Consider the following 27931-nt stretch of genomic DNA (forward strand, 5'->3'; position numbering starts at 1 on the left):
GGGACACAAAAAAAGATGGGGTGCTAATATGGTTCGATTCAGAATATAGGGTTTGGCAGACGGGGGTATTTCCCCAGATGCATAAGAAAGGGGAGAATGATCCAGAGGAGTAACAAAAGATTCCTGTGGGTATCTAATGGGGCGACAAACCAGCTGAGTTGATGTTCTGTTAGGCTAGTGGAGCAGGGCCAATTGGAGACCGTCGCTGGTCTGTCTGGGGGACTTTCACATCCAAGATAAGGGAGGGGAAGGGGGGCATGCCGAATAACCCCTCACTTGTCCCGGGAAAATGGTACTATCGAGATCTGGCAGACAAAACCAGGAAGAGGGAAAGACCACAAACAAGGAGTTCTAACAGAGAGGGATAGGTTTCGATATAGTCCCCTCAGTGTGGAACAAGCATGTACTGTCTGTTTTACGACCGTTTTAGGACTTTAGAGCTATAATTGGGCCCCATACACCGTTAACATAGACCAACACACATGTACGCATAATTCAAATGGAAACACTAACATGAGTAAGCAAATTCACAATCATTCATACACATCCCGCACAAAACAGCCTATGAATCTGTCAAAACTTAACCTCAAAACTGTGTCATTGAGGCCAGCTGCAGGCGCTTCCTTCTCTGTGTGGTCAAATCTACACACCAAAATATAATAATCTCATTGAGTTAATGAGTGGATTGCTGGAGCCTCTCCCAGGATGTGTGGTGAGCAGGTTTTTAGTAGGTCAGTTAGTTGTGTTGATAATAGTTCACTCACCCATAGCCCTGCTGGCCCTCATCAGCACCTCTCCAACCTTCAGCCGTGTCTCCAGGGACCTCTCCTTCTGAGAGGATGGAACATTCTGGTACTCTTCCTGCAGCCGCAGCAGGATCCTCTCAGGGAAGAAGTCAGCCAACACCGCCAGGCCTGCAGGGAGGAGAGGGACACAGAATGGGTCACTGAGAAACTCTAAGCCCAGCAAAAACTATATACCATGAAGAAGATGCCACTGCAAGTTAATGTCATTCCAGTTTCTAGGGCAAATTAGATGAGATACAATAGTTATATCCTAGTTATACTTGCTACAACTTGCTAAAGGAAAGCTAGCCAAAGGTTAATATCACCCCACAAAACTAAAGTAAAAGACCAAAGGTTTACACATGTAAGGTTAAGCACCACCTGGAGACCATCAACTTCCTACCTTGAATGGCTGACAGATACACAAACGTGTCCTCATGTTCCAAGTTCTCCAGGAAGAGCTGGAAGACAAAGCCATCACAGGACACATTATACCAAAGCCTATGAAAATGATAATTTCACCACTACATAATTTTCTTCATCGTGCTTGTAATTTGTCCCAAAACAACCCAACACAAAGAGAAGTACAATAGGATGGAGATTAAAGAGGATCCCCACCCCCCACCAGGTACTGGACCCCCTAGGCTGAGACGGGTTGATGGGGGGGGGGTCGTGGAAGGTGCACACAGAAGGGGTGCTCATTACACTGAATACTAAATGTGATCCAGACCCAGTGTGATAATCCAGTTCCCTCAACCAGATTAACAAGTCCCCATAGACCACACTGCATTCCCCCAGGGCCTCTGATCAACTCCCCTCATCTATTAAACATCCTCTCCACCCAAACAGACAGTAACCCCCACAGAGACAGGTTCTGCTGCTACTGTCCACGCCTCCAGGGCCTGCGTGAGGCTATGGTGTTAGAGGAAGACCCCTCTCAAGGGAGATGGAGACCCTGGAAGTCAGCGATGGAGGTAGAAAGGTGGGTTTAATAGATAACACTGAATCAGAGGGAACCTATGACTGCAATGGGTCCCCTGGTTGATACACAGTCAAACCACTGAGTCATATTCTATAAGCTACATGCAATATTTACTGGTTCTCCACCACTCTACTCACTGTGAGGACTTTCTCCTGATTCTGAAGAGCCTCCCGGTCTCCGTTCTGTATGGCCCGTGTTAAGGTTCTCAGGGCCACTGCTCTGGTGGGGACCTCAGGATCACATGCCCCGAGCATGCAGTCTGAGAAGGACCTACTGGGGGTGCCACTGGAGGGCTCACTGCTGCCACCCCTCCCACCTGACTGCCCCCCGTCAGGAGCAGACACCCCTGCAGGACCCTGGCCAGCCCCAGATGATACCCTCTGGGATAGATGAGTTTTCTGGGCCAGACTATCACCAGAGCTGCTCTGTGTTCTGAGGTTGGAGATACAGGTCTGAATTGAGGCTCGAGTGTTAGGCGTTTGAGTAGTGTCTGTGCTGGGGTTGTTATGAAGGGTGGGTGAGCAGAGTCTTGTTCGGGAGACTTGCGAGGGACTTGTTTGGGTCTTGAAGTGTTTCTTAGTAGGCACGTTATTGTCCGTTTTGGGACTTTGATATTGAGTGGCTCGTGTCACGCTGTCAGGTTGGTAGGCACCGTGTGTGGCAATGGCGGCTCGCAGGTCTGAGGCCAGCTCCTGGATGACCACCTCAGGGTGCCTCTGGGAAATCTCCTCCAGAGGTGGGAGGAGCCTGGACATCGAGGAGTAGTCCTCAGCACTCAGCTGCGACAAGGAGGGAGAGACATCAAAACAAAATGCCACATATCATACAGTATGATAACATACTCATCTACAGTAGTATCAAAGGTAAAGCCTGTTGCCTGAACAGAATGGTGTGTGTTCCCTAGCTGTGTGTGCAGTACCGGTGAGGGTCCTGACAGCAGGGTGGCCACCAGGCCCATTCCCATGCTGAGTGTCTGGGTCTCAACTGGACTTGCAGCAGCCCGGACCTGGTCCAAACCCACACAGGCCCTCTGCAGCATGGCCACAATGAACTCCACCACCTGGGAGAGGACACACAGACAGACATATCAGTTCCAAGACGGACAGACAGACAGCTGCATGTATACAAACCACACATTTCCTACCAAGAGGTGCATATTAACTAGTGCTATTAAATTCTCACACTCACAGATTTAAACATAAAAAAACTTTAAAAATGTCTCTGCAAAAACTCCTGGCTGAGGGCCCTCACGATAAAATTGCTAAAAATACTGCTTATCAACTGAACTGAAGCCAGTTTATCAGAGAAGTTTCCTAATCTGAGAGTGAATGGTTTTCCTCGGGCAAAATGGCACAGCACTAGCCCTGGGTCTTTTACCTAATCAGAGATAGACCACACTATTCTTAGAGCTCTTAAAGTATTACTCATCATGCCCTCATTCCTCAATAAGGAGGCCCAGAGGACCAGTGTTCTGTAAAGCCCTGATGCGGAGGGAGAGACAGAAAGACTTAAAGTTAAAGTTTGATAAAAGCTCATCACAAAACTACAAGCGGAAAAATGGTGAACATAAACTGAGATAATAACGTAAACGATGGGAGACTGAAACTTTAGAGCTGGAGATAAATAGTTAAGCAGTGAAAAAAAATATACTCAAGTCAATCAACTGTTGGCATCTGACAAGATCCAATCTTGAACAGGAGCAAGGTCATTGAGTTGAGCTGTGGGGTGTATACCAGTAGTTACCTGGGTTGGCTTGCGCAGCAGTAGAGTGTGTGGTAGGCCCTCACACATGACAGCCAGCACCTGCAGTAGGGCCAGCTTTTGACCCCTCCCTGTGACTTTCCCTAACAGATGCTGCTCCAGCTGCAGTAGTGTCATGGCTGACGTGTCCACTTCCTGCTCCTCTTCCTCCTCCTCTGCAGCCCAGCAAGTCAGCGACTGCCAGGGAAGAGAGCATCCATATTTACATACCAACCCCACCTGGGGAACGCAGCAGGACAATACTGGCCAAAGCCATAGGCTGTCTCTCTGTCTGTGTCTGTCTGTGTCTCGGTGTGTGGTACATTAGATACCTGCAGCAGCTCCAGGAAGAAGTCTCCAGGCAGGTCGCTATCCTTCATCTCAGCCAGCAGCTGGGCCAGACACTCCACCCTCCACTGCTCCCCAGACACCTTCTCATACAGAGCATCATCCTCATCACTGAGACATGAAGGGTAGAGGAGACCAACACACATGATGGGAGAGACTTGGTGCATGATTGTATATTTAAATGTTTTTTCTAACATGACTGGATAGGTGCACTTGCAGTTTCCACTACATTACATCCATCAATCCCAGTCATCAGATCAGTGATAACAACCCCTCTGCCCAATGCAGGGGTTTTACTAGCATCTTCTTCTCATATGGGAGCATTGGAGGCCAGTAATTGTGTGATGTTGAATGCCAGTCACCTGACGGTCTCTGAGGGGTTAAGCTGTGCCCCTCCTTCACTACCAGGGGTGAAGTGGAAGCCAGAGGCCACCCCGCCTGCCCCTCCATCCATGGCACACAGCTGCTGTAGGGTTGAGAGGGCGACAGAAAGCTCAGAGTTGCCAAAGTACCAGAGCAGGATCTCCTGACAGGGGGCGCTGTGGAGCACACAGAATACACATACACAGGGAAAAGTTAGAAACTACCTAAAAAGCAGAGACTGATACAGGTGAAACCATTGTTATATCGCTGAAGTGACCATCACAAATAGGGCTTATTGAGACTATTTAGTAATAGCCAGATATTGAAATGCTTCAACTGCTCAGTATTTCTCTAACAGAGAACTGACCGTAGGTGGGAAGCATTCTTCTTGGTAAAGCAGTACAGATCGAAGAGAACAGGAACCACTTCTCCCAGAGCCTTCAGCAAAGGAGCAGACGGGCTGTTCCCCACCACACAGATCTGAGAGATCGAGAGAGATACAGTAAATGTCTAGGTTTGGCCTATACATGGTTGAGTTAATCGTCTGTGTTCCACTCACCTTAAACACGTCCTCCGCACAGCGCGTCAGCTCCCATTCCTCCACTGTGACCCGGGTTTGACCCTCCCCTGACAAATACAGACATACTCAGTGCCTAGAGCCACCCAAGCTGTGTCTGAACCTAGAGGTTCATGTTCAGCATCACGTAAACAAGCACTTACAGCCAGCAGACATCTTTAATCGTGAGCCATAATTTCGCGAGCTTAAAAAACACACGCTGAATTCAGCGAGGGACAATACCTACAGAATATAGGATAATTGTTTTCACACACACATAATACATGTTAAAAAAATATAGTAACTGGGGCAGGATTTAAATTAAACTCAGATACTATTCAAAACAGAAAGAGGCTAAGGATGAGTCTCATAGGGTAGATGTGTCCTGTGTTGGTTAAGTGGATCAATGAGGAGTTCTTTGCTGATGCAGATTTGCTGTGTCTGTGTACTATCTGTCTGTCAGAGCAGCAGCCAGACCACAGGCCTGTTAACAGCAGGGGGACATCCATATTCAATTAGCCCAACTTTACAGAGTGCTCCTCAAGCAATACCACAATTTACACACACAGGCATGGGCACCCATACATGTACACGCAAACACACACAGGCACATATTAAGATGCACACACACACACAACTAAATACCAAGAGTCATTTTCAGAGTGGTAAGGACATTGACCGGCAGACTCTAATTAAAAGCCAGTGGAGTCAATCTCAGCAGCAGTGTCAATTTCCCTGATGCACAGACCAAATCATTTAATAGAAAGCGGTGAGCAGCTGCAATCAGCTCTGCAAGCTAACAACAGTGGTGGTTATTTTTCAGTTATATAGCCTACAGAAGTTGCTATTTTTAACAAACCAACATGCACTACATGACCAAAAGTGTGTGAACACCTGCTCGAACATCTCATTCCAAAATCATGAGTATGAATATGGAGTTGGTCCCCCCTTTACTGCTATAACAGCCTCCACTCTTCTGGGAAGGCTTTCCACTAGATGTTGGAACATTGCTGCAGGGACTTGCTTCCATTCAGCCACAAGAGCATTAGTGAGGTCGGGCACTGACATTGGGCAATTAGGACTGGCCCACAGTCTGCGTTCCAATTTTTCCCAAAGGTGTTCGCTGGGGTTGAGGTCAGTGCTCTGTGCAGGTTAGTCAAGTTCTTCCACATCGATCTCGACAAACCATTTCTGTTTGGACCTCGCTTTGTGCACGAGAGCATTGCCGTGCTGAAACAGGAAAGGTCCTTCCCCAAACTATTGCCACATAGTTGGAAGCACAGAATTGTCTAGAATGTCATTGTATGCTGTAGCTTTAAGATTTCCCTTCACGCTACAGCATTTTGCTGCCATTGTTACACCTAGATGTTTCGACTTCACAATAACAGCACTTACAGTTGACCGGGGAAGCTCTAGCAGGGCAGAAATTTGACAAACTGACTTGTTGGAAAGGTGGCATCCTATGACGGTGCCACATTGAAAATCACGGAGCACTTCAGTATGGCCATTCTACTGCCAATGTTTGTCTATGGAGATTGCATGGCTGTGTGCTTCATTTTATATACCTGTCAGCAACGGTGTGGCCGAAATAGCGGAATCCACTAATTTGAAGGGGTGTCCACATACATTTGCATATATAGTTTAGGCAACTAATTAGTACATTTGTTCTCTCAGAGATACTGCACAGCTTGCACTGACCTGTCATCCGGCCACAGCGGTGAAGGGAGCTGAAGAGGGGAGTGAGCAGGTACTGCAGGGCAAACATTGGGCAGTCCTGCACCATGGTGAGAGCCGCCCTGGTGGCCACACGCTGGAACTGCTGAGCTGTCAGCTTATCTCTGAAGTGCAGGAGCTCCAGAATCTGACCATTAAGACAGAATATTATTACCAGAATGAATCTAGACTTTTATGCCGGTATGTACAGCAAGTTCAATTTCCATAAATCTTTAAAAACATGACCGGTTTACCTGGGGGCAAACCTGACTGTAGTAGCTGTCTGAAGATAGAGACTGCTGAGGGCAGGCTGCTAGGATCCTGGCTACACCATCACATTTCCTCCAATCAGACTCTCCTCCTATTAGAGAGAGAGGGAACAAAAAGTGAAACTGCATTATTTTATGGGTCACTCATCACAACAACTGATAATACCTAAGCGTTTGGTAGATGTTTCTTGCCCATATCATGGCCAGGGTTTTCTAAATGTTCCCGCTACGTCTCCAGCGAAGCTCACCTGCGCCTCCCTCTAGGATAGCCCTCACCACAGATTGGACTCCATTGGGCTGCATCAGCCTCTCAGACAGCAGCTGCCCACACAGACGCCTCAGCCATGGGGGAGCCTGGCTCAGGGGGCTCCTATTGCCACCACTAGTACCATGGCCTGGAGGGGCCTGGAAGGGCAGAGAGACATTTACATTTTAGTCATTTAGCAGATTCTCTTATCCAGAGCGACTTTGTGCATTCATCTTACGATAGCTAGGTGAGACGACCACATATCACAGTCGTAGTAAGTAATGCCATTTTAGTGTAAGAGCTGTTTGGAATTTTGGCTTGACCTTAGTTAATAAACTAATAAGGAAGAGTTCTAAACCTCTCTGCCAATAACAGAGTTTTCAGTTTCCCCTCCCCACTCAGACCACTCCCAGACACTCCTAGCAAAATGATTGCTTGAGAAATGCTCTTTGCTAATGTAGCACATGGGGATGTGTGAAACTTACTCCTCAGCCTGAAGTGTCCCCACTGTTTAAAAAGACCAGCGCCAGATGACAGGTCAGTGCAAGCTGGTAAGATGCTTGAGGAGGGTGGTTACGTGTGCTAGCAAGGCAGGGGTCCCGAGTTTGCGCCAGGTATGGCCCAATTCGGGAGGAAGTGGTACTCGCTAAGCAAGCAGCGTGACTTCCTTTACACTAAGAAGCTATGTGTTTATTTTTTACCATTTGAATTGAAAACACAGTAAGGTACATAATTATTTCCCAGAAATAGTTTGATATTGAGATAAAACATTTGCATTGGACCTTTAAGATACTCTTTGAGTACCAGAGTTACCATCAGCAGTGTCAAAAACAACCAGATGTTTACGGTTTTCAGGAAAAATGGATTTCCGCTTTCGGACGTTAACAAGGTGATACTCCATCTTAACTCCTCCTCCACATTTACTGGATTGGATTAATAGAGAATCTCCCTCTACAGTTGTTTATCTCTTGTTATGATCAAAAAGAAAGAAAGGCCGCTCAGGCGTTTCTTTTCCACCTGCTACATTCAGTTACACCAGGGAAGACAGACAGCACCATACACAAGTACATAGAGGAAAACATACTGATATGTAATGGTGTACAGATACTTCACTGCGCTCTACCTGTTTGGGACCGCCTTGGAGAATAAGCAGCTCTTTGATAACGATTGGCTGGTAGACTTTCCCCAAGAGTTTTTGAAGAGCCTCCCTGCAGTTCTTGCGTTCCTCCTTACTGATCTCCTACATTATCAAAAGAGTGATCAAAAGAGTGATCAAAAGAGTGATCAAAAGAGTGATCAAAAGAGTGATCAAAAGAGTGATCCTGCCTGTTCCTCCGCTTAATACTTCCACCATCTAGTGGCAAAAGGGTGTTATGACAATCCTATCTATCACAAGTTGAATAACTGACATCATAATGGCAAATAGACAAAACAGGAAACTACATGGGCATCTTATTTTGCTGAAAAACTGATATCCATGATATCAAGTTATAATAATACCATTCATATTCAACATCGTCAGGCCGGAACAGTGAATTACCTTCTCTTCCTTAGTGGTGGCTTTCTCTGGGCGGTATCCTAGCTGGCATAGCGCTGCCATGACATCTCCCAGGTGGCGAGTGTAGACCATGGTGGCCAGTGATGACAGCACAGACAGCTCCAGCAGAACAGCAGTGGTGGTCAGGAGACGGCGCTCAGGGACAGGGGCCACATCATGACACACCAACCCCTCCACCAACTTCCCAAACGCTGACCTGCGCCCCAGTGGCACCCCCACCCCCAGGGCCAGGTAGGGACAGAGGCCCAGGGAGACAACAAATTGAAGAGCTGCACCAAGTGTCTTCTGTTGGGCCACGCTCAGCACGTCAGGGGGCAGAGGAGGGGCCATCTCAGGGGTCCGCAATCTGGACATAGCAGGACTGGGGGCTTGGTTGAAGAGCTCTAGCTGGAGAGTGAGGTTACGGGCCAGGCTTAGCAACAGCAGCAGACACTCTTGGACAAAGCTCCATGTGACGTCCTCTGTATCGGTGCAGATCCAGGGCACCCCTGCCCTCACCTCCTCCCGCAGTCTGCGCACCTCGTACAGGCCCTTCTCCCCCTGCAGACGCTCCTCCAGCAGGGCCTGGTTGGCTTGGAGTGCAGCCATCAGTGCCTCCTGTTCAGTGTATTTAGTACCATGCACTGTGGTCTCTGGAGGGGACATATAGGGTCAGCAGACACACATACATCCAGACAGATTTAGTCAAAGCCCATTGATTGAGCTGATTTACCAAGCTAGCTAGTAACAGCGCTTTTTCTTCTGACATGGATAACATGAAATGCAGTATAGCGGATCAAATTAAACGTAGACAGCGTTCCCGTATCATACGTGGCTAATCTAGCTAGCACTGTACACATATATATTAATGAGGAACGTATTTAGCTAAATCACACTAACTTACCTCCGATAGGTTTAGTGAGGACACAAAGTGCAGACAGTATGGCTGAAGTCATATTTATGTTTTATTTCGCTACAGCAGAGGTCCTGCAGTTTTCAATTCAAGACCCGCTACTCATTTTTAGCCATGCTGCTAAAAACACTTGTCGCCGAAAGTATACGTAATATTGTGGGTAGCTCAGGAGTGCATCCGATTGGTCATCATTTCAAAGATTTGAAAGCATAAAATAGGGATAAAGAAATGGCGGACGCCTAGAAGGAATTGTCGCCATGACGTTGGCTATAGATCAGGGACTTCAACTGCGCTGATTCTCAAATCTAAACAAATGTATGGCTATTAATGTAATGTAATAATGCAGCGCTTTCCATTGCGCGTTTTTTTTTGGTTAGTCTATTTAATAACGTTATTATACATTATGACACCCATGAAGCTAAATCAATATTTAATCCTAAATTAATTAACCTTGTCTACTGATCAAGTGGTCAAGTTTATTGATCAAGTGTATAGAAAATCTGTCATTCTTGAATGTGTAGGCTGGACTAAATAAAGCAAGAGGGGCAGATATTTCATTAGGCATCTTTATTAAGGAATCAACAATAAAATCCCATAAATTACGCTACATTTCTATAAATGCATCACTACCAATCAATATCCATGGATATATATATATATATATATATATAAAAGTAACCTTAATTTAACTAGGCAAGTCAGTTAAAAACAAATTCTTAATTTGGCCTACACTGTGCCCCCTATGGGACTCCCAATTTTGGCCGGTTGTGATACAGCCTGGATTCGAACCAGGGTGTCTGTAGTGACACCCCAAGCACTGAAATGCAGTGCCTTAGACCGCTGCGCCACTCAGGAGCCTGTGGAGCAGTTGATGGGAAAACAGCAACAGAAGAACACATTGATGTTGAAAGGAATAGGCAGGCCTATTAACAAAAGTCACCAAAAACCATATATAAATAAATAGCTTTAGAACATAGCTAGTTCAATAAATAGTCAATAGATCATTAAATAAATACAATCTTGAAACATAAATACTGTACACAAATAATTTTGTCTCATATAAAAATGCATGTATTCTCTATAGCTTATTATCCATAAGCATATTAAGTGTAATACTTTCAATAGCGTAAGTGCATTTTAAAAACAAACAACCAAATGTGAAACATGTCACGACAGTTTGTCTAAAAACTGTCCTCTATGAGAGGCAATCATATCCTACTCCTGACACAGGTGCAGGCAATGGGCACTTTGACAAAGTGTGATGTAAGTGAGTATTTTTCTGGGTTGTTCAGGCATACGGTCTTCATCAATACCATCTGGGTTTGCTCTATAGGCACAGAGTTATATGCATGATGTTGGGTCCCGTGGTGTCCGGGCCCTTTAATGATGAGGCATCCCTCGCATAGACATTCAGCAACAACAATCTTTTCAGGGAATCGTCCCTCCACGCTATCGATGCTAAGGGAAAAGTGGCAATCCAGTTATCAAAATAGCCAATTATTAATCAATGAATAATGCTATCCAAAAATGTATTTCCAAACCATATGGCATGCACATTTACTCAAATGATGTTATTGTCAGACTGCATGGATGCATGGTTAAAACAATATTCGACCTATCAAAAGGTATTTACTTCGAGGAGAACGAGATGCCTTACCTGTACCGCCAGGGGGAGACTGAACGATTGCTGTAGTCTACTGACTGTGAACGAAGCACAGTGGGGCAGGTCTTCTTCATACCGAGTTTGTGATACTGTGTTTCATCAATATGAACATCTGTCTGGTACCGGTTTCGTTGAAGGATCTTGAGAGCTCTATGCTCCAGTTTTTCTGTACTGAAGCATCCCTTATACTTGTGTGCCTCTGATGTCCATGTACATTTAGCAATAACAAGTCCAAGTATAATAAGAGTCTGCAAAGGAATGATGAAATACATTAAAAACAGTTGGAAATTGCCATTTGAATAAGGCCTATCCATAATGATGGATTAGAAGGCAACCCAACATGAATTGAGGTGTATACACTTCATTCCATCAGGGCAGTCAATCTCTCACTTACCTGCATAATCTTGAATAGGCCTGGCATGTTAAAATGTCAAATATCTTGGTAGTAGAGGAGCCCAGGTGCTTTTGCTCGGTTTGTGCCATCATGCCCATGCTCCTACACAATTTATAGGCAAGTCTACTATCTGCTTGGGGAAATCCACATGTAGGAGGAAATGGAATATTGAGTTCCCTGCATCCTCTTTCCTACAGTGAGTGTCTACATTAAGATTACAACACCTGTTATTAAATTCATTTATATGAGCTCATGTGATTTATACTACAGCTTATACACATGGATTTTTTTATCTGATGTAAATACTATATAGACGCTGACGATAGATCTAATATCAGACAACCTGCATCCCCTAGTCATTTATGACTGACAGTAATCTTACTGATATGTTCTCAGTCAAGACAGAAGCTAGGAATTATGAAGAAATGTAACAAAACTGTTCATTAATAAATACAATGCTAAAACTGATTAGATCTGCATCCATCTATAAATGTAGCCGAATTGTGGCTTATCCTACTACACCTTTTCACAGTTTTCTACTAATAATAAATGTAACATAATGTATTCAATTATAATGTTCTTATATTATGGTTAATTTAGTTGTTAGACCAATGGGCTTTTGCTTTGCTGATGATTTTGCTTTGTTCATCAGAGCATGATGCTTACATTCTCATTACAGTATATTTAGCTGCTTCACTAGGAAACCTCATCAGCCTTCCCACAAGACCACAACTTTCTCCTGCAACCTGGGTCTTCCCATTCTGATGCAATCAATGGTTTTCATCAGGACGGCCACTTCAACGGGTTATTTTTTTCTTTCAAGTGTGTGATTATAGAGAACAAATTAACATTGATGTGAAGTATTGCTTTTTTTCCTCCAGCTCTTCTCAAGTGATAAACTGTTTTATTTGTCCCACATTTTTAGTTGACACAGGAGTGTATGTTTGTGCTTTTGTGACAAAAGGCTTCTAAATAATCTATTTTGATAAAGCAAAACCATCTGATCCTTTTCCTTCATTACCATCAAATCAAGTTGTATTTGTCACATTTTATTTTTTTATTTTACCTTTATTTAACCAGGCAGGTCAGTTAAGAACACATTCTTATTTTCAATGACGGCCTCAGAACGGTGGGTTAACTGCCTGTTCAGGGGCAGAACGACAGATTTGTACCTTGTCAGCTCAGGGGTTTGAACTCTCAACCTTCTGGTTACTAGTCCAACGCTCTAACCACTAGGCTACCCTGCCGCCCCATGCGCAGAATACAACCGTAAAATGCTTAGTTACAAGCCCTTAACCAAGAATGCAGTTCACACTGAGCAAGTCGATGCCACATGCCGCAGTGAGAGATAGGCATACAATAATGCCTTATCAGTACATTGTAATAAACTATCAGGTGAGATTGTCAAAATGCCAGGTATTCTCACCATCAAGCCAACACATAGGCAAAGAGAAATCTGGAAAGGACTCCACATGGTACAGCAAACTGTCAGAAGTCAACATGCTTCATTATAAATAGGTAGTTTTCTTTGTGATAAAGTAGAAGTTCCCTCCATCTGCAAGCTAATGAGCTGTCATGCAGATAAACTACTAGTGTGTTTCTCCTAATACATTCTGGTCATGATGGAACTGACCCTAGACTATCAATCTGCCACTGAGTAACATGTCTAAGAGATACAAATCTGCCACTTTGAAAAGGCTCGGTGAAAAGATGAGTCTAGCCCAATAAGGGCAAGTACCATGAACTTTCCAATGATCAAATCCCTGCCCCAAAGAGCAAACTTATTAAATCAATAGACTTGTACAATGGAACTTTCCAATGCTGGTACCTTGAACTTTCCAATGTCTGTTTCACTTTCCAATAATAAAATGTTAAATCAGTAGATTTGCACCATTGACCAGTTCAGGTGGGCTCACATTTCCACCTTACTAACTTTCAGTAAATTATCATGACATGTCAAACACATGGAAACACATTTAATCTTAACCCTCACGCTGTCCTCTGGTCATTTTGACCCCACACAGTGTTGACCCTCCCGCTGTCCTTGGGTCATTTTGACCCAACCCGACACTGTGTTGTTCTCGGGTCATTTCGAACCCACACAGTGTTGACCCTCCCATTTTGACCCGACACTACAGCAGTGAAAACAATCACCTCCATGTTATTATGCAACTTGAAATTTGATAACTTGTCCTAGACTGAACCCAGTAGTAGAAAAGTGAAATGTTGCCTTTCTTCATGCATCCATGAAAGCTGTAGGAAACAACAGATACTAATATTGTCATGGGTACATGTCCGTACATGTCCAGACAAGTCCGTCCGTACATGTCCCGACATGTGGTCTTGTCCAAGGTGCTGAAACAATGACAGTGTGTTTCACTGCTGAACAGGTTCTAGAACAGATTTTTTCAAATGTCCAGCAAGACTACTCTGATTCTGAAGAGGAAGTGAAGGATGTGTCAGAAGATGAAGATGGGGAGGAATACAACCCAGAGCACAATGCATCATCTTCAGAAGAAGAGGAAGAAGAACTCCCTCAAGCTAAAAGAGAGACTTTCCTGTCAAAAAAAGCAAAATCAAATGGTCCCCAGTAGCAAATCACTACCAGGGCAGGATGGCGGAGCATAAAGGCCTGGAGATTACCCCAGGACCCACAATGTATGCCATTTCCCATGCCCATGACATGGCCTCGACATTCTACCTGTTCATCACACAGGCAATAGAAAAAATCATCCTGGACATGACAAATCTGGAGGGGTTTCGAAAATATGGAGACAGCTGGAAAGGGATTGATGACTGACCTGCATGCCTACATAGGGCTGCTAATCTTAGCAGGTGTATACAGGTCCCGAGGTGAGGCTGCAGCTAGTCTATGGGATGCAGAGTGGAAGGGCGATTTTCCGTGCCACCATGCCACTCAAACTCTTTCACACTTACTCAAGACTGCTACGATTTGATGACCGTGAGTCAAGACCTGTAAGACGTGCGACAAACAAACTGGCAGCCATAAGAGAGGTCTGGGAGCGGCTGCCAGTCCTCTACAACCCAGGGCCTGACGTGACAGTGGATGAGCAACTGGTTACATTCAGAGGTAGTGTATATAGGTTTCTTCCTCGGTTCTGTCCTTTCTAGGGAGTTTTCCTAGCCACCGTGCTTCTACACTTGCATTGCTTGCTGTTTGGGGTTTTAGGCTGTGTTTCTGTACATCACTTTGAGATATCAGCTGATGTAAGAAGGGCTTTATAAATAAATATCAAATTATATATATATATATATATATACAATAAAGTGATTTTCACTACTGACGTCCGTGACTGTTTCTGTGTGACACCGATACTAATAATTACCCACGATGCCAACCTCTTCTTGCCAAAGGACGTTGTCCTTTCCGGCAGTACATGCCCAGCAAGCCAGCAAAATATGGCATAAAATCATGGGTGGCCTGCGACGCCAAATCCAGCTACGCTTGGAAGATGCAAGTCTACACCGGGAAGCCGACCAGTGGAGGCCCAGAGAAGAACCAGGGGATGCGGGCTGTGCTTGATGTGACAGAGGGACTGAGGGGGCACAATGTCACATGCGAGAATTTCTTCACCTCTTATGAACACGGACGGCAGCTCCTGAAGAGGAACATCACCATGGTTGGTACAGTTCGAAAGAACAAGCCTGAGATCCCACCTGCACTGCTTGCGTCAAAGGACAGAGAGGTCTTCTCATCAAGGTTTGCCTTCACGCCCACCACCACTCTAGTTTCCTACCTCCCAAAGAAAAACAAGAATGTGTTACTTCTGAGCACACTGCACACAGAGGCTGAAATTAGCCATCGCCAGGACAGGAAGCCAGCCATGATCCTAGACTACAACTGCAACAAAGGAGGTGTGGACCACCTAAATAAGGTGATTGGAACGTACAGCTGCAGAAGGATGACTGCCCGCTGGCCCCTGGTCATCTTCCACAACATCATTGATGTTTCCTCCTACAATACCTTTGTGATATGGAGAGAGAACAACTCCAGCTGGATAACTCGTAAGCGCAACAAGAAGAGGGTGTTCATGGAGCAGCTGGGAAAGGCACTTGTAACTCCATTCATCGAAAGAAGGGAGCGTCTCCCCCGCAGACGCATCTGCAGCAGTTGTGAAAGCTGTTCAGAGGGCCAGCTCTCATGATCAACTTGAGGAGCGACTAGCCACTGCCCCAGCTGGGGCAAGTAAGAGGTGTCAGATCTGCCCACCAAAGGACTCTAAAACGCATACTGTGTGCTGAAGGTGTAAGAAAAAATTCTGCAAAGGCTGTGCACATGCATACTGTCACACATGTGCTCATTGGGGATTTAGTCAAGGCGGGCCAGTTTGACCCGGGGTGTATACAGAATATGAGGACAACTTGAGGGGTAAGATAGCTAGGTGGGACAACCACAAATCTCAGTCATTATTAAAGTCAGTGCTAGTAGGGGCAAAAAAAGTTAATTGCGAAGCAGAATGCTTACGTGATGTCCTTTTCCCACCATTGAAAGCACCAAATTGTGTCCTGCCCATTGACATGCATACAATCTGCAGTAATCATGATGAGATAGTCAAGGTGTTTTAATTATATTTGGTAGTGAAAATGTATGTTAACATGCAGTACATGAAGCTCCATCTCTTGTGAGAAACAATATGAAACAAGCAATTGAAGAATTGATTCATCAAAGTCATGTATGATCGTGGAAACGTAGCAGAGTGAGGGTGTGGAGAGAAGGAATTGGCTCAGATGGTTTTGCTTTATCAAAATAGTTTATTTAGAAGCCTTTTGTCACAAAAGCACAAACATACACTCCTGTGTCAACTAAAAATGTGGGACAAATAAAACAGTTTATCACTTGAGAAAAGCTGGAGAAAAAAAAGCAATTTGTCAATTTGTTCTCTATAATCATACACTTGAGAAAAAAAGGGGTGCTTGTCATATGCTCACTATGATTGAAAACAGTATGTAAAATACACACTGTAAGATAACACAATGCACAGACCTAGAAGAGGAAAAGTAATTGGTTAAGATGTGACCACCATGAACAAGAGGTCCTTTGAGCGTGTTCAATGTTTCTCAGTCTGAATGAATACAGAAGCTAAATGTTTGTACAGAGAACCAGATGGGAGCCGAGAAGCGGTTTCCAGGATTTTTAGAATCGAACAGGGCAAGACTAACTCCAACCCCAAAATAACAACAAAAAAATCGATAAAAATAAGACATGAGAGATATGAGACAGTAAAAGGGGCAGACCGAGAGAGTGGATCAAAAGTATATAAATTCACCTTATCATTGAGACAATGTCAATATTCTCCTTTCTTATTAAACAGACAAGAGAGAGCAACAATGACACCCTGCTACTAAATTTCTTCAGTACTGTAAAATCATCAAGACAACCTCTCTCTGAGGGCAAACAAGCAAAAATGTTTTGGTGGCCATTTTGTCGAGGAACAATTACACAATAGCCTTTACATTTTGGGACAGAAACCTTTTTAAAATCTCCAGAGAACGCTAGGCGTCATGAATGGGATTGGTGATTTTATGTCCCTTGATGCTTGTAGTTGCCTGGGTGACTTGGGCAGAGCAGGGTGAGGGTTATTTCCCAGGGATTTTGGCCCTCTTGCGGGCAATGGCGTCCTCCACAGCTTTGAGCTGTTTCAGCAGCTCCTCACGGCGGGACAGTGTGCTGCTAGGCTTGCCTGAGCCCGGGCCGCCTGGGGGCTGCTTGCCTGAGCCCGATGACAACCCCCCTGGACCTTTCCCAGACGACTTGGGTGGTGGGGACAAAGGACGTTTTCTAAACAGGGAAATAACAAGGTTGGGTTTAGAGCCACATGCCTATGACAATTTACAAGGGTTATCATGAGGATACATCTACCAGGGTAAGGACGATACCTGTAGATTTGGCTCACATTGTGTGAGTTTTCTACATGGTGTGGCACCATGGTCACATGCCCTGTGTATTATTGGTGTTTATAAACTGGGTGGTTCGAGGCCTGAATGCTGATTGGCCACTAGATTTCCAACTAAGGAAGTCTCTTTAGCTTTACAGCATTGTGTCAGGTTCACTGTTGCCCTCCCTACACGAACATAAAACAAGTATTGATTTGTCAAATCAGACCATTTCTATGACAAAACATTCAATTACGTGGGTAAACAGTTTATATTAGCAATAAGGCACCTCTGGGGTTTGTGGTTTATGGCCAATATACCACGGGTAAGGTCTGTGTCCAGGCACGCTGTGTCATGCATAAGAATATCCCTTAGCCGTGGTATATATGCCATATACCACACCCCCTCGGGCCTTATTGCTTAAATATCATATACTTCTGGGATTCCACTTTCGTGACTTGATCCACATTCAAAACAAAGGCTTGTGGTTGCTCTAAAATCTTAAAATGACATCACTACTGCAGTGGAGAAGGGCAGCACCAACAAAGAGGTGGCAGGTTGGGGTCGTGTGTGTGATCTGGGGTGAGATGCAGCAGAGGGCACCTACCTTTCTCCCGGTGGGGGCATGGGACGAGGGCCCTGGCCTCTGGGCCGGTCCATTCTAGGAGAGAGTGGGGGCCGTCCAGGCATCCTCCTGTCACCACGACCTGCAGGACATTGAGGGGAAGTTGATTACCAACAATACAACAGGGACGTGTGGACAGATCATAGAGAATGCAGCCTATTGTGAGGTTTCTCTGGTGTTGGATTTCCACATTTGGGTTAGCTGAACCACATATTTGTGTGTGTGTGTGTGTGTGTCTGTGTGTGTGTGTGATTTCCTTGGAAAGAACACATTCATCCCTGACTTTTCTGGACAGTTTGAGGCCCTCACCTCTCTCAGGAGACATTGCTATCCTCTTGCTGAGGGGAGAGGTCGGCCTGTCCTTGTCTGAAGGCATGTATCGCTTCCTGTTACCCCGCTCTGCCTGCTGCTACAGAGTGAGAGAAAGCCATGGTTCGTCAGACATTCAATAAGCACCAAATGCAAAATGGAGTACATTAAATTGAGATCAAATCACATCTTAAATGGTGGTTTTCAAATAATGTTTGTTTTTCAGTTAACTCTTGAAACTCTGGGGGCGCAATTTCATTTTTGGATGAAAAACGTTCCCGTTTTAAACAAGATATTTTGTCACAAAAAGATGCTCGACTATGCATATAATTGATAGCTTTGGAACGAAAACACTCTGAATTTTCCAGAACTGCAAAGATATTGTCTGTGGGTGCCCTAGAACGGGAGCTACAGGCAAAACCAAGATGAAACGGCAACCAGGAAATCAGCAGGATTTTTGAGGCTCTGTTTTCCATTGTCTCCTTATATGGCTGTGAATGCGAGAGGAATGAGCCTGCCCTTTCTGTCGTTTCCCCAAGGTGTCTGCAGCATTGTGATGTATTTGTAGGGCATATCATTGGAAGATTGACCATAAGAGACTACATTTTCCAGGTGTCCGCCCGGTGTCCTGCGTCATTTTCAGCTGCTGGTATTTTTCCATGCGATTCTGAGGGGAAAGCAGGCTTCCACGAACTGCATATCAATGAAGAGATATGTGAAAAAACACCTTGAGGATTGATTCTAAACAACGCTTGCCATGTTTCGGTCGATATTATGGAGTTAATTCGGAAAAAGTTTGACGTTTTGGTGACTGAATTTTCGGTTCGTTTCGGTAGCCAAATGTGATGTACAAAACTGAGCGATTTCTCCTACACAAAGATTCTTTCAGGAAAAACTGAACATTTGCTATGTAACTGAGAGTCTCCTCATTGAAAACATCCATTCAAAGGTAAATTATTTTATTTATTTGGTTATCTGGTTTTTGTGAAAATGTTGCGTGCTAAATGCTACGCAAAATGCTAAGCTAGCTTGCAATACTCTTACACAAATGATTGATTTGCTATGGTTCAAAAGCATATTTTGAAAATCTGAGATGACAGTGTTGTTAAGAAAAGGCTAAGCTTGAGAGCAGGCGCATTATTTTCATTTTATTTGCGATTTTCAGAAATCGTTAACGTTGCGTTATGCTAATGAGCCTTAGGCTTTATTCACGATCCCGGATCCGGGATGGGGAGAGTAAATGTTAGCGAAAACAAAAGTATTGTATACAGAGGCTTGATAATAATATATCTACTTATTCAGTCTCACTGATAACATCACACGAGTATGAGGAAGTCAGACACTGACTGTCCTTCCCCAAAGTCAAAACCCTGTAATGACATCAGTGTCACAGGGTGTGATATTAGTATAACTCATGTCTACATACTCTTCAGAGAACTTCAAAGACTCATCACTTGTAGTCTACCCGGGTTGGGGACTTCCAACAGTAATCCAGTACTAGTCACCTTGTTGAGGAGCGTGAGTTTGATGTCTTTGTGCTGGCCGTAACCTCCAGGGGGACCCATGGGAGGTCCGTGCGGCGGGTGCATGGGGTGGCCGCCAGGACCATGGCCCCTGCTGCCAGGCCCAGACCTGGGCATGGGACCGTGAGTGTTTCTGGGAGGGAGGCCTGAGGGATCCATCTTCCTCCGGTCCTCCCTGGGAGGATGGGGCTCATCTTTCTTAGTGGGCTTCCCTGTGTGGAGAGCACTACGTATGTCACCAACAACCAATAAATGCTGCGATTCTGTTATAGCTGTGTCACACCAACCTAAACACAATACAGAGTGAGTCAAGAGTCTATAACAAAACCCTGACCACTACCTTTGTCCTTGTTGGGGCCCCTGTCCCGTGGGGGGCCCCTCTCCTTGCGGGCATGGGGGTGTCCTGGGGTTGGGGAGCGGGAGCTGGCTGACGACACAGGGCTGGCCAGGTCGGCGTACATGTCATCTGAGTCAGCGCTCCTCACAGAGCTGCTGCTGGAGGCCGAGGACACGCTAGACACACTGCTCACACTCAGAGACCTGCACAGAGACCACGCAGAACACAGGGAAAGAGACTCAGTGCTGCGCCACAAAAACACATTGTTTACACGTAGTTTAACTCATACATTACAGTAAAAATATAGATATTTTAGAGTGAGAAAAAAGTTGAATACAACACACACGTACAGAGGGTAACAAATGAGTGAATGGTGGGGCAACATGGAGAAGAAATCAATCAAACAGATGAATTACAGTTAATAGGAATGAAGACAAGCAGATGTACAGGGGGGAAAAAGGCTGATAAAATTGACGTAGTACCTGGATTTTCTACAAAGTTGACCAGTGGATACATAGCAAGAAGAGAGAAAGGATTCAATACATGTCCATTTCAAAGTGCTTTACTAAACACCATAATTGCCAGCTTTTAAAGCAATCATATCTGGCTTTCTATATGTAGTTTGTTCAGTGTGGTATGAAAAGAAACCAAGTAACAATCATATCCACATCTTGTCGATTTGGAGGATTACCAATATCCTAATAATTAAGCTGTGGGCGAAGGAATACGCGTTCAGCATCACTTCCTCAGACATGATGTTGTAGTTTATTCTGTATTTGTGTGTAAACCAGTGCAATGCTCATTTATACTAAGGTGTAAAGTACTTAAGTAAAAATACTTGAAAGTACTACTTAAGTAGTTTTTTTTGGTATCTGTACTTGACTATTTAAAGTTGACAACTTTTACATTAACACATTCCTAAAGAAAATGTTATTTTTTCATTTTCCCGACACCCAAAAGTACTCGTTACATTTTGAATGATTAGCAAAGACAGGAAAATGGTCTAATTCACACACTTGCTTCGTTTGTAAATTATGATTGAGTGTTGGTGTGCCCCTGGCTATCCATAATTTAATAATAATGGTGCCATCTGGTTTGCTTAATATACATTTTGTTTTACCTTTATTTAACTAGGCAAGTCAGTTAAGAACAAATTCTTATTTACAATGACGGCCTACCGGGGAACAGTGGGCTAACTGCCTTGTTCTGTGGCAGAACAACAGATTTTGACCTTGTCAGCTCAGGGATTCGATCCAGCAACCTGGCCCAACGTTCTAACCACTAGGCTACCTGCCGCCCAATTCCCAATATAAGGAATTTGAGTATATTTTACTTAAGTATATTTTAGCAATTACTTTTAGACTTTTACTCAAGTAGTATTTTAGTGGGTGACTTTCACTTTTACTTCTATTAAGGCATCTTTACTTTTACTCAAGTATGACACTTGGGTACTTTTCCACCACCGCATTTACCCAGTAGTGGAAGTAGGATCTGTTATTTCTACCTGGACTTCTTGGACCCGGAAGGTGAGATGGTTGCAGAGGAGGAATGGGATCTTGAGCGAGAGCTGGAGCCAGAGTAACTACTGCCACTCACACTGCCACTGACCGTCTGCCTGGAGCAGGTGAATAGAAAGACAGGAGAGGAAAGATCAGCATACTTTTAATAGCAGATTGTACATAACTGTAAAAACGCATCAGTCCCATTGCATACTTGGCAAGGGTTTATAGGTCATATTCATATAATAGAAAACAAACTACTGTCCCTGCAGAGGAGGATTGGGGTATCACATTTATTTTTTTAATTTTTTATTTTACCTTTATTTAACCAGGCAAGTCAGTTAAGAACACATTCTTATTTTCAATGACGGCCTGGGAACAGTGGGTTAACTGCCTGTTCAGGGGCAGATAAACAGATTTGTACCTTGTCAGCTCGGGGGTTTGAACTCACAACCTTGCAGTTGCTAGTCCAACGCTCTAACCACTAGGCTACCCTGCCGCCCCATATGATGGAAGATTTTAGTCAGAGCAGGAGTGTTGTTGTAGAATGACTGTGAGAAGGCCACTTCTGGTGACTTTTTAAAAGGACATTCTACTCCAAAATGCATGAACATTTAATTATATTGCCACCAACTGAAATAGGACTGATGGGCGCCTCTTCACTGTAGGGAGATTATGAGGAGCAGGCGGTGGCTGTGCAATCCAGGCGCTCATTCGCACCACTGCTCTCGGTTTACTTATATACATTGTAACTTACCACTGATCTTAAAGGGATAATGTGAGATTTTTGCATGGCTCTGCGTGCAGTTCGAAGTTAGTGTTAGCGCAATGACTTGAGTCTAGCATAGCTAGCTGTTAGAAACAGTTAGAAACAGTGCTAACGCTCGTTAGCGACTTCCTTCTAACTGCACACAGAGACAAATGGTATCCATGAGTTCATGATTTAATAGCCAAAATCTCACTACATCCCTTTAAAAGCGCATCCCGGCAGATTTGTTTTGTAAATATAGAAGAAACACTAACATAAACTGACTGACAATACAAGTTCACCCGAGAGGAAAACCCAAGAAAGTGTACAACAGCATGTCTTCAAGTCCTACTCATCTTATTAACAAGCTGTCCTACTCCACTTGCAAAACTAAGCAACATATAATATTTTGTTAAACGAGGTTGTGGATTACAATCTGCACTACGTGAATAGTTCCATTGAAGCTATTCTGATACCACATGAGATCTGTGCAATCAATCAATTATATTACTGTACTTCCTACTTCCGCGGCCTCAGAGCATGCGCAGACCGGCTGGCTGGAGTGTTTAGAGATATTCAATCTCTCCCTATCCCAGTCTGCTGTCTCCACTTGCTTCAAGATGTCCACCACTGTACCCAAGAAAGCAAAAGGTAACTGAACTAAATGACTATTGCCCCGTAGCACTCACTTCTGTCATCATGAAGTGCTTTGAGAGACTAGTCAAGGATCATATCACCTCTACCTTACCTGCCACACTAGACCCACTTCAATTTGCTTACCGTCCCAATAGATCCACAGACGATGCAATCGCTATCACGCTACACACTGCCCTGCCCCATATGGACAAGCGGAATACCTATGTAAGAATACTGTTCATTGACTATAGCTCAGCCTTCAACACCATAGTACCCTCCATGCTCATCATTAAGCTCGGAGCCTATCTCTGTGCAACTGGGTCCTGGACTTCCTGACGGTCCACCCCCGGGTGGTGAAGATAGGAAACAACAACGCCACTTCGCTGATCCTCAACACAGGGTACATGCACAGCCCCCTCCTGTACTCCAGACACCAGAGACAGCATGCCCCTATACACATCAACGGGACCGCAGTGGAGAAGGTGAAAAGCTTCAAGTTCCTCTGCGTACATATCACTGACGATCTGAAATGGTCCACCCACATAGACAGTGTGGTGAAGAAAGCGCAACAGCGTCTCTTCAACCTCAGGAAACTGAAGAAATTCATCTTCACCTCGTTACCATCCAGAAGAGGTGGTCAGTACAGGTACATCAAAGCTGGGACCGAGAGACTGAAAAACAGCTTCTATTTCAAGGCCATTAGACTGTTAAATAGCCATCCCCAGCCCATTACCACCCAGTTACTCGACCCTGCACCTTAGAGGCTTCTGCCCTATATACATAGACAAGGGATCACTGACCACTTTTATAATGTTTACATACTTTACTCATCTCAAATGTATATACTGTATTCTACTCTACTGTATTTTAGTCAATGCCACTCAGACATCGCTTGTCCTAATATTTATATATTTCTTAACTCCATTCTTTTACTTTAGATTTGTGTGTATTGTTGTGAATTATTAGATATTACTGCACTGTCGGAGCTAGGAACACAAGCATTACGCTACACCCGCAATAACATCTGCTAAATATGTATATGTGACCAATTCAATATGATTTGCCTGTTCTTGTGCCAAGTAACCATGTATAGTCGTAGCCAAAAGTTTTGAGAATGAAACAAATATTAATTTTCAAAGTCTGCTGCCTCAGTGTGTATGATGGCAATTTGCATATACTCCAGAATGTTATGAAGAGTGATCAGATGAATTGCAATTCATTGCAAAGTCCCTCTTTGCCATGCAAATGAACTGAATCCCCCAAAAACATTTCCACTGCATTGCAGCCCTGCCACTAAAGGACCAGCTGACATCATGTCAGTGATTCTCTCGATAACACAGGTGTGAGTGTTGATGAGGACACGGCTGGAGATCACTCTGTCATGGTGCTTGAGTTCAAATAACAGACTGGAAGCTTCAAAAGGAGGGTGGTGCTTGGAATCATTGTTCTTCCTCTGTCAACCATGGTTACCTACAAGGAAACACGTGCCGTCATCATTGCGTTGCACAAAAAGGGCTTCACAGGCAAGGAAATTGCTGCCAGAAAAATTGCACCTAAATCAACCATTTTTTTATTGAATCATCAAGAACTTCAAGGAGAGTAGTTCAATTATTGTGAAGAATGCTTCAGGGCACCCAAGAAAGTCCAGCAAGCGCCAGGACCGTCTCCCAAAGTTGATTCAGCTGCGGGATCGGGGAACCACCAGTACAGAGCTTGCTCAGGAATGGCAGCAGGCAGGTGTGAGTGCATCTGCATGCACAGTGAGGCAAAGACTTTTGGAGGATGGCCTGGTGTCAAGAAGGGCTGCAAAGAAGTCACTTCTCTCCAGGAAAAACATCAGGGACAGACAGATATTCTGCAAAAGGTACAGGGATTGAACTGCTGAGGACTGGGGTAAAGTCATTCTCTCTGATGAATCCCCTTCCCGATTGTTTGGGGTATCCGGAAAAAAACTTGTCCGGAGAAGACAAGGTGAGCACTACCATCAGTCCTGTGTCATGCCAACAGTAAAGCATCTTGAGACCATTCATGTGTGGGGTTGCTTCTCAGCCAAGGCAGTGTGCTCACTCACAAATTTGCCTAAAAACACAGCCATGAATAAAGAATGGTACCAACACATCCTCCAAGAGCAACTTCTTCCAACCATCCAGGAACAGTTTGGTGACGAACAATGCCCTTACCGGCATTATGGAGCTCCTTGCCATAGGGCAAAAGTGATAACTAAGTGGCTCAGGGAACAAAACACAGATATTTTGGGTCTATGGCCAGGAAACTCCCCAGACCTTAATCCCATTGAGTGAGAACTTGTGGTCAATCCTCCAGAGGCAGGTGGACAAACAAAACCCCACAAATTCTGACAAACTTCAAGCATGGACTATGCAAGAATGGGCTGCCATCAGTCAGGATGTGGCCCAGATGTTAATTGACAGCATGCCAGGGTGGATTGCAGAGGTCTTGAAAAAGATGGGTCAACACTGCAAATCTTGACTCTTTGCATCAACTTCATGTAATTGTCAATAAAAGCCTTTGGCACTTACGAAATGCTTGTAATTATACTTCAGTATTCTATAGTAATACCTGACAAAAATATCTAAAGACATTGAAGCAACTTTGTGTAAATTAATATTTGTGTCATTCTCAAAACTTTTGGCCACGACTGTACATGGAGGTTGGTGATCAGTTCCAAAGCACTCTATGTAAATGAAATTAACATAAAAGCACAAATATTTGTACTTAACTACTTTTCCCATCCTTTCAATATTATAAACCACTAAAAGTGGAGATCAAAGAAAAGCATTCATACAGTAGCCTATTCAAAATGTATGCATGGTATGAATTTAAGTAATGGATCATGTTCCACGAAATAGGAGTCAAGCAAAAGTATAAAACTGTCACCCTATTAACTATGAATCATTGCTGAACAAAATGACTAACATAAAAAGTGTGGTCAAGTCATTTTACATGGGAGGACAATGTGTCTTTAGAGCTGCAGGACCACTGGACAAAACATTTTACATGACGTTTTCCACAGGGAACACCACGCCACACACATAGAGTGAGCCTAGTGTATTCTACCAAGGCAGGCAGAGAAACCAAAGCTAGTGGCTTGCCCCCACGCTGTGCTTTCCTTCCCTTCTACAGCACAGCACCAGACCTAGGTTATTTCTGATGAAGGCCCAGCCATAGTGTCACCTGACCCTCAGACAGAGGATAGCTCTTCCACCAACACACAGCAATGCTCACGGAAAAGGCCCCTCCTGATGCCAATCTAGCTACCATACAAAGTGTCTTTGTGAGCTGAGGGATACCGGTCATGCAAGTTCAATAAAAATAAAACACACCCACACAAATATGCCTGGTATTAGGCCTACCTGTGAAATACAGCCTGAAAATAATGAAAACAACTTGATTTGCAAAAGATCAAAATGAGACCCAGTGAAGTCTCTAGCTAGTGGAGCAGCAACGGAGTTCACTACCAATAAGCTATTATACTGAACAGAAATATAAACGCAACATGCAACCATTTCAAAGACTTAACTGATTTACAGTTCATTTAAGGAAATTATTCATTAGGCCCTAATCTATTGATTCCGCAACTGGGAATACAGATACCAGAAAACCAGTCGGTATCTGTTTTGACCACCATTTGCCTTATGCAGCGTGATCTCCTTCGCATAGAGTTGATTAGGCTGTTGATTGTGGCCTGTGGAAAGTTGTCCCACTCCTTTTCAATGACTGCGCAAAGTTGCTGGATATTGACAGGAACTGGAACACGCTGTTGTACACGTTGATCCAGAGCACCCCAAACATGCTCAATGGGTGATATGTCTGGTGAGTATGCAGGCCGTGGAAGAATTGGGACATGTTCAGCTTCCAGGAATATTGTACAGATCCTCAAGAAATGGGGCCATGCATTATAATGCTGAAACATTAGGTGATAGCGGCAGATGAATGGCACTTTAAGAAACAGCAGTGGGAGCACCCCCCTATCCACATCGATGGGGCAGCAGTGGAGAAGGGGGAAAGTTTTAAGTTCCTCGGCATACACATTACTGACAAACTGAAATGGTCCACCCACAGACAGTGGGTGAAGAAGGCATCAACGAGGGAAAACTACCTGCACTCCAGGACACCTACAGCACCCAATGTCACAGGAAGTCCAAAAAGAAAATCAAGGACAACAACCACCCGAGCCACTGCCTGTTCACCCCACTATCATGCAGAAGGCAAGGTCAGTACAGGTGCATCAAAACGAGAGACTGAAAAACTCTATCTCAAGGCTATTAGACTGTTAAATTGCCATCACTACCAGAGAGGCTGCTGCCTATATACACAGACTTCAAATCATTGGCCACTTTAATAATGTTTACATATCTTGCACTCATCTCATATGTACAGTGGGGCGAAAAAAGTATTTAGTCAGCCACCAATTGTGCAAGTTCTCCCACTTAAAAAGATGAGAGAGGCCTGTAATTTTCATCATAGGTACACTTCAACTATGACAGACAAAATGAGAATGTTTTTTTCTGAAAATCACATTCTAGGTTTTTTAATGAATTTATTTGCAAATTATGGTGGAAAATAAGTATTTGGTCATCTACAAACAAGCAAGATTTCTGGCTCTCACAGACCTGTAACTTCTTCTTTAAGAGGCTCCTCTGTCATCCACTCGTTACCTGTATTAATGGCACCTGTTTGAACTTGTTATCAGTATAAAAGACACCTGTCCACAACCTCAAACAGTCACACTCCAAACTCCACTATGGCCAAGACCAAAGAGCTGTCAAAGGACACCAGAAACAAAATTGTAGACCTGCACCAGGCTGGGAAGACTGAATCTGCAATAGGT

General features: G+C 44.2%; 3 protein-coding genes and 1 pseudogene across 3 annotated transcripts in view; 1 reads left to right on the plus strand and 3 right to left on the minus strand.

The window, feature by feature from the left end:
- tango6 (transport and golgi organization 6 homolog (Drosophila)) overlaps window positions 1-9583 on the minus strand; it is a 31222-nt gene extending 21639 nt beyond the window's left edge. Inside the window, exons 1-15 of the mRNA XM_064930084.1 lie at window positions 9445-9583; window positions 8544-9193; window positions 8127-8243; window positions 7005-7161; window positions 6742-6848; window positions 6473-6635; window positions 4778-4845; window positions 4586-4698; window positions 4218-4394; window positions 3840-3966; window positions 3511-3705; window positions 2687-2827; window positions 1905-2546; window positions 1189-1246; window positions 765-914 (exon numbers count right to left, since the gene is read on the minus strand). Of these exons, the coding sequence (XP_064786156.1) occupies window positions 765-914; window positions 1189-1246; window positions 1905-2546; window positions 2687-2827; window positions 3511-3705; window positions 3840-3966; window positions 4218-4394; window positions 4586-4698; window positions 4778-4845; window positions 6473-6635; window positions 6742-6848; window positions 7005-7161; window positions 8127-8243; window positions 8544-9193; window positions 9445-9496 (2917 nt within the window). The 5' untranslated portion in view covers window positions 9497-9583. The remainder of the gene's footprint in view (window positions 1-764; window positions 915-1188; window positions 1247-1904; window positions 2547-2686; window positions 2828-3510; window positions 3706-3839; window positions 3967-4217; window positions 4395-4585; window positions 4699-4777; window positions 4846-6472; window positions 6636-6741; window positions 6849-7004; window positions 7162-8126; window positions 8244-8543; window positions 9194-9444) is intronic.
- Window positions 9584-10661: 1078 nt separating this feature from the next.
- Window positions 10662-11583, minus strand: LOC135508719 (interleukin-17C-like). Its single transcript, XM_064928950.1, has 3 exons — window positions 11511-11583; window positions 11111-11364; window positions 10662-10911 (listed from the first exon to the last, which is right to left on the minus strand). The coding sequence occupies exons 1-3, from the start codon at window positions 11535-11537 to the stop codon at window positions 10662-10664; spliced, it is 531 nt and encodes a 176-aa protein (XP_064785022.1). The 5' UTR covers window positions 11538-11583.
- Window positions 11584-14124: 2541 nt separating this feature from the next.
- Window positions 14125-15676, plus strand: LOC135508829 (piggyBac transposable element-derived protein 4-like; annotated as a pseudogene).
- Window positions 15677-16263: 587 nt separating this feature from the next.
- LOC135509435 (zinc finger CCCH domain-containing protein 18-like) overlaps window positions 16264-27931 on the minus strand; it is a 40557-nt gene continuing 28889 nt past the window's right edge. The window contains exons 15-20 of the mRNA XM_064930085.1: window positions 21704-21814; window positions 20203-20402; window positions 19845-20074; window positions 18340-18439; window positions 18013-18112; window positions 16264-17310 (exon numbers count right to left, since the gene is read on the minus strand). Of these exons, the coding sequence (XP_064786157.1) occupies window positions 17109-17310; window positions 18013-18112; window positions 18340-18439; window positions 19845-20074; window positions 20203-20402; window positions 21704-21814 (943 nt within the window). The 3' untranslated portion in view covers window positions 16264-17108. The remainder of the gene's footprint in view (window positions 17311-18012; window positions 18113-18339; window positions 18440-19844; window positions 20075-20202; window positions 20403-21703; window positions 21815-27931) is intronic.

This window comes from Oncorhynchus masou, chromosome 22, assembly GCF_036934945.1.
Source record: "Oncorhynchus masou masou isolate Uvic2021 chromosome 22, UVic_Omas_1.1, whole genome shotgun sequence".
Classification (NCBI taxonomy): Eukaryota; Metazoa; Chordata; class Actinopteri; order Salmoniformes; family Salmonidae; genus Oncorhynchus; species Oncorhynchus masou.

What these genes read in the sequence shown, in the direction of transcription:
- LOC135508719 (XM_064928950.1), bottom strand. Translation starts at nt 11,537, where the DNA reads ATGCCAGGCCTATTCAAGATTATGCAG. An exon ending in GCCTATTCAAGATTATGCAG is followed by an intron (nt 11,365 to 11,510) that starts GTAAGTGAGAGA and finishes ATTCCTTTGCAG; the next exon opens with ACTCTTATTATACTTGGACT. An exon ending in GTCTCCCCCTGGCGGTACAG is followed by an intron (nt 10,912 to 11,110) that starts GTAAGGCATCTC and finishes CTTTTCCCTTAG; the next exon opens with CATCGATAGCGTGGAGGGAC.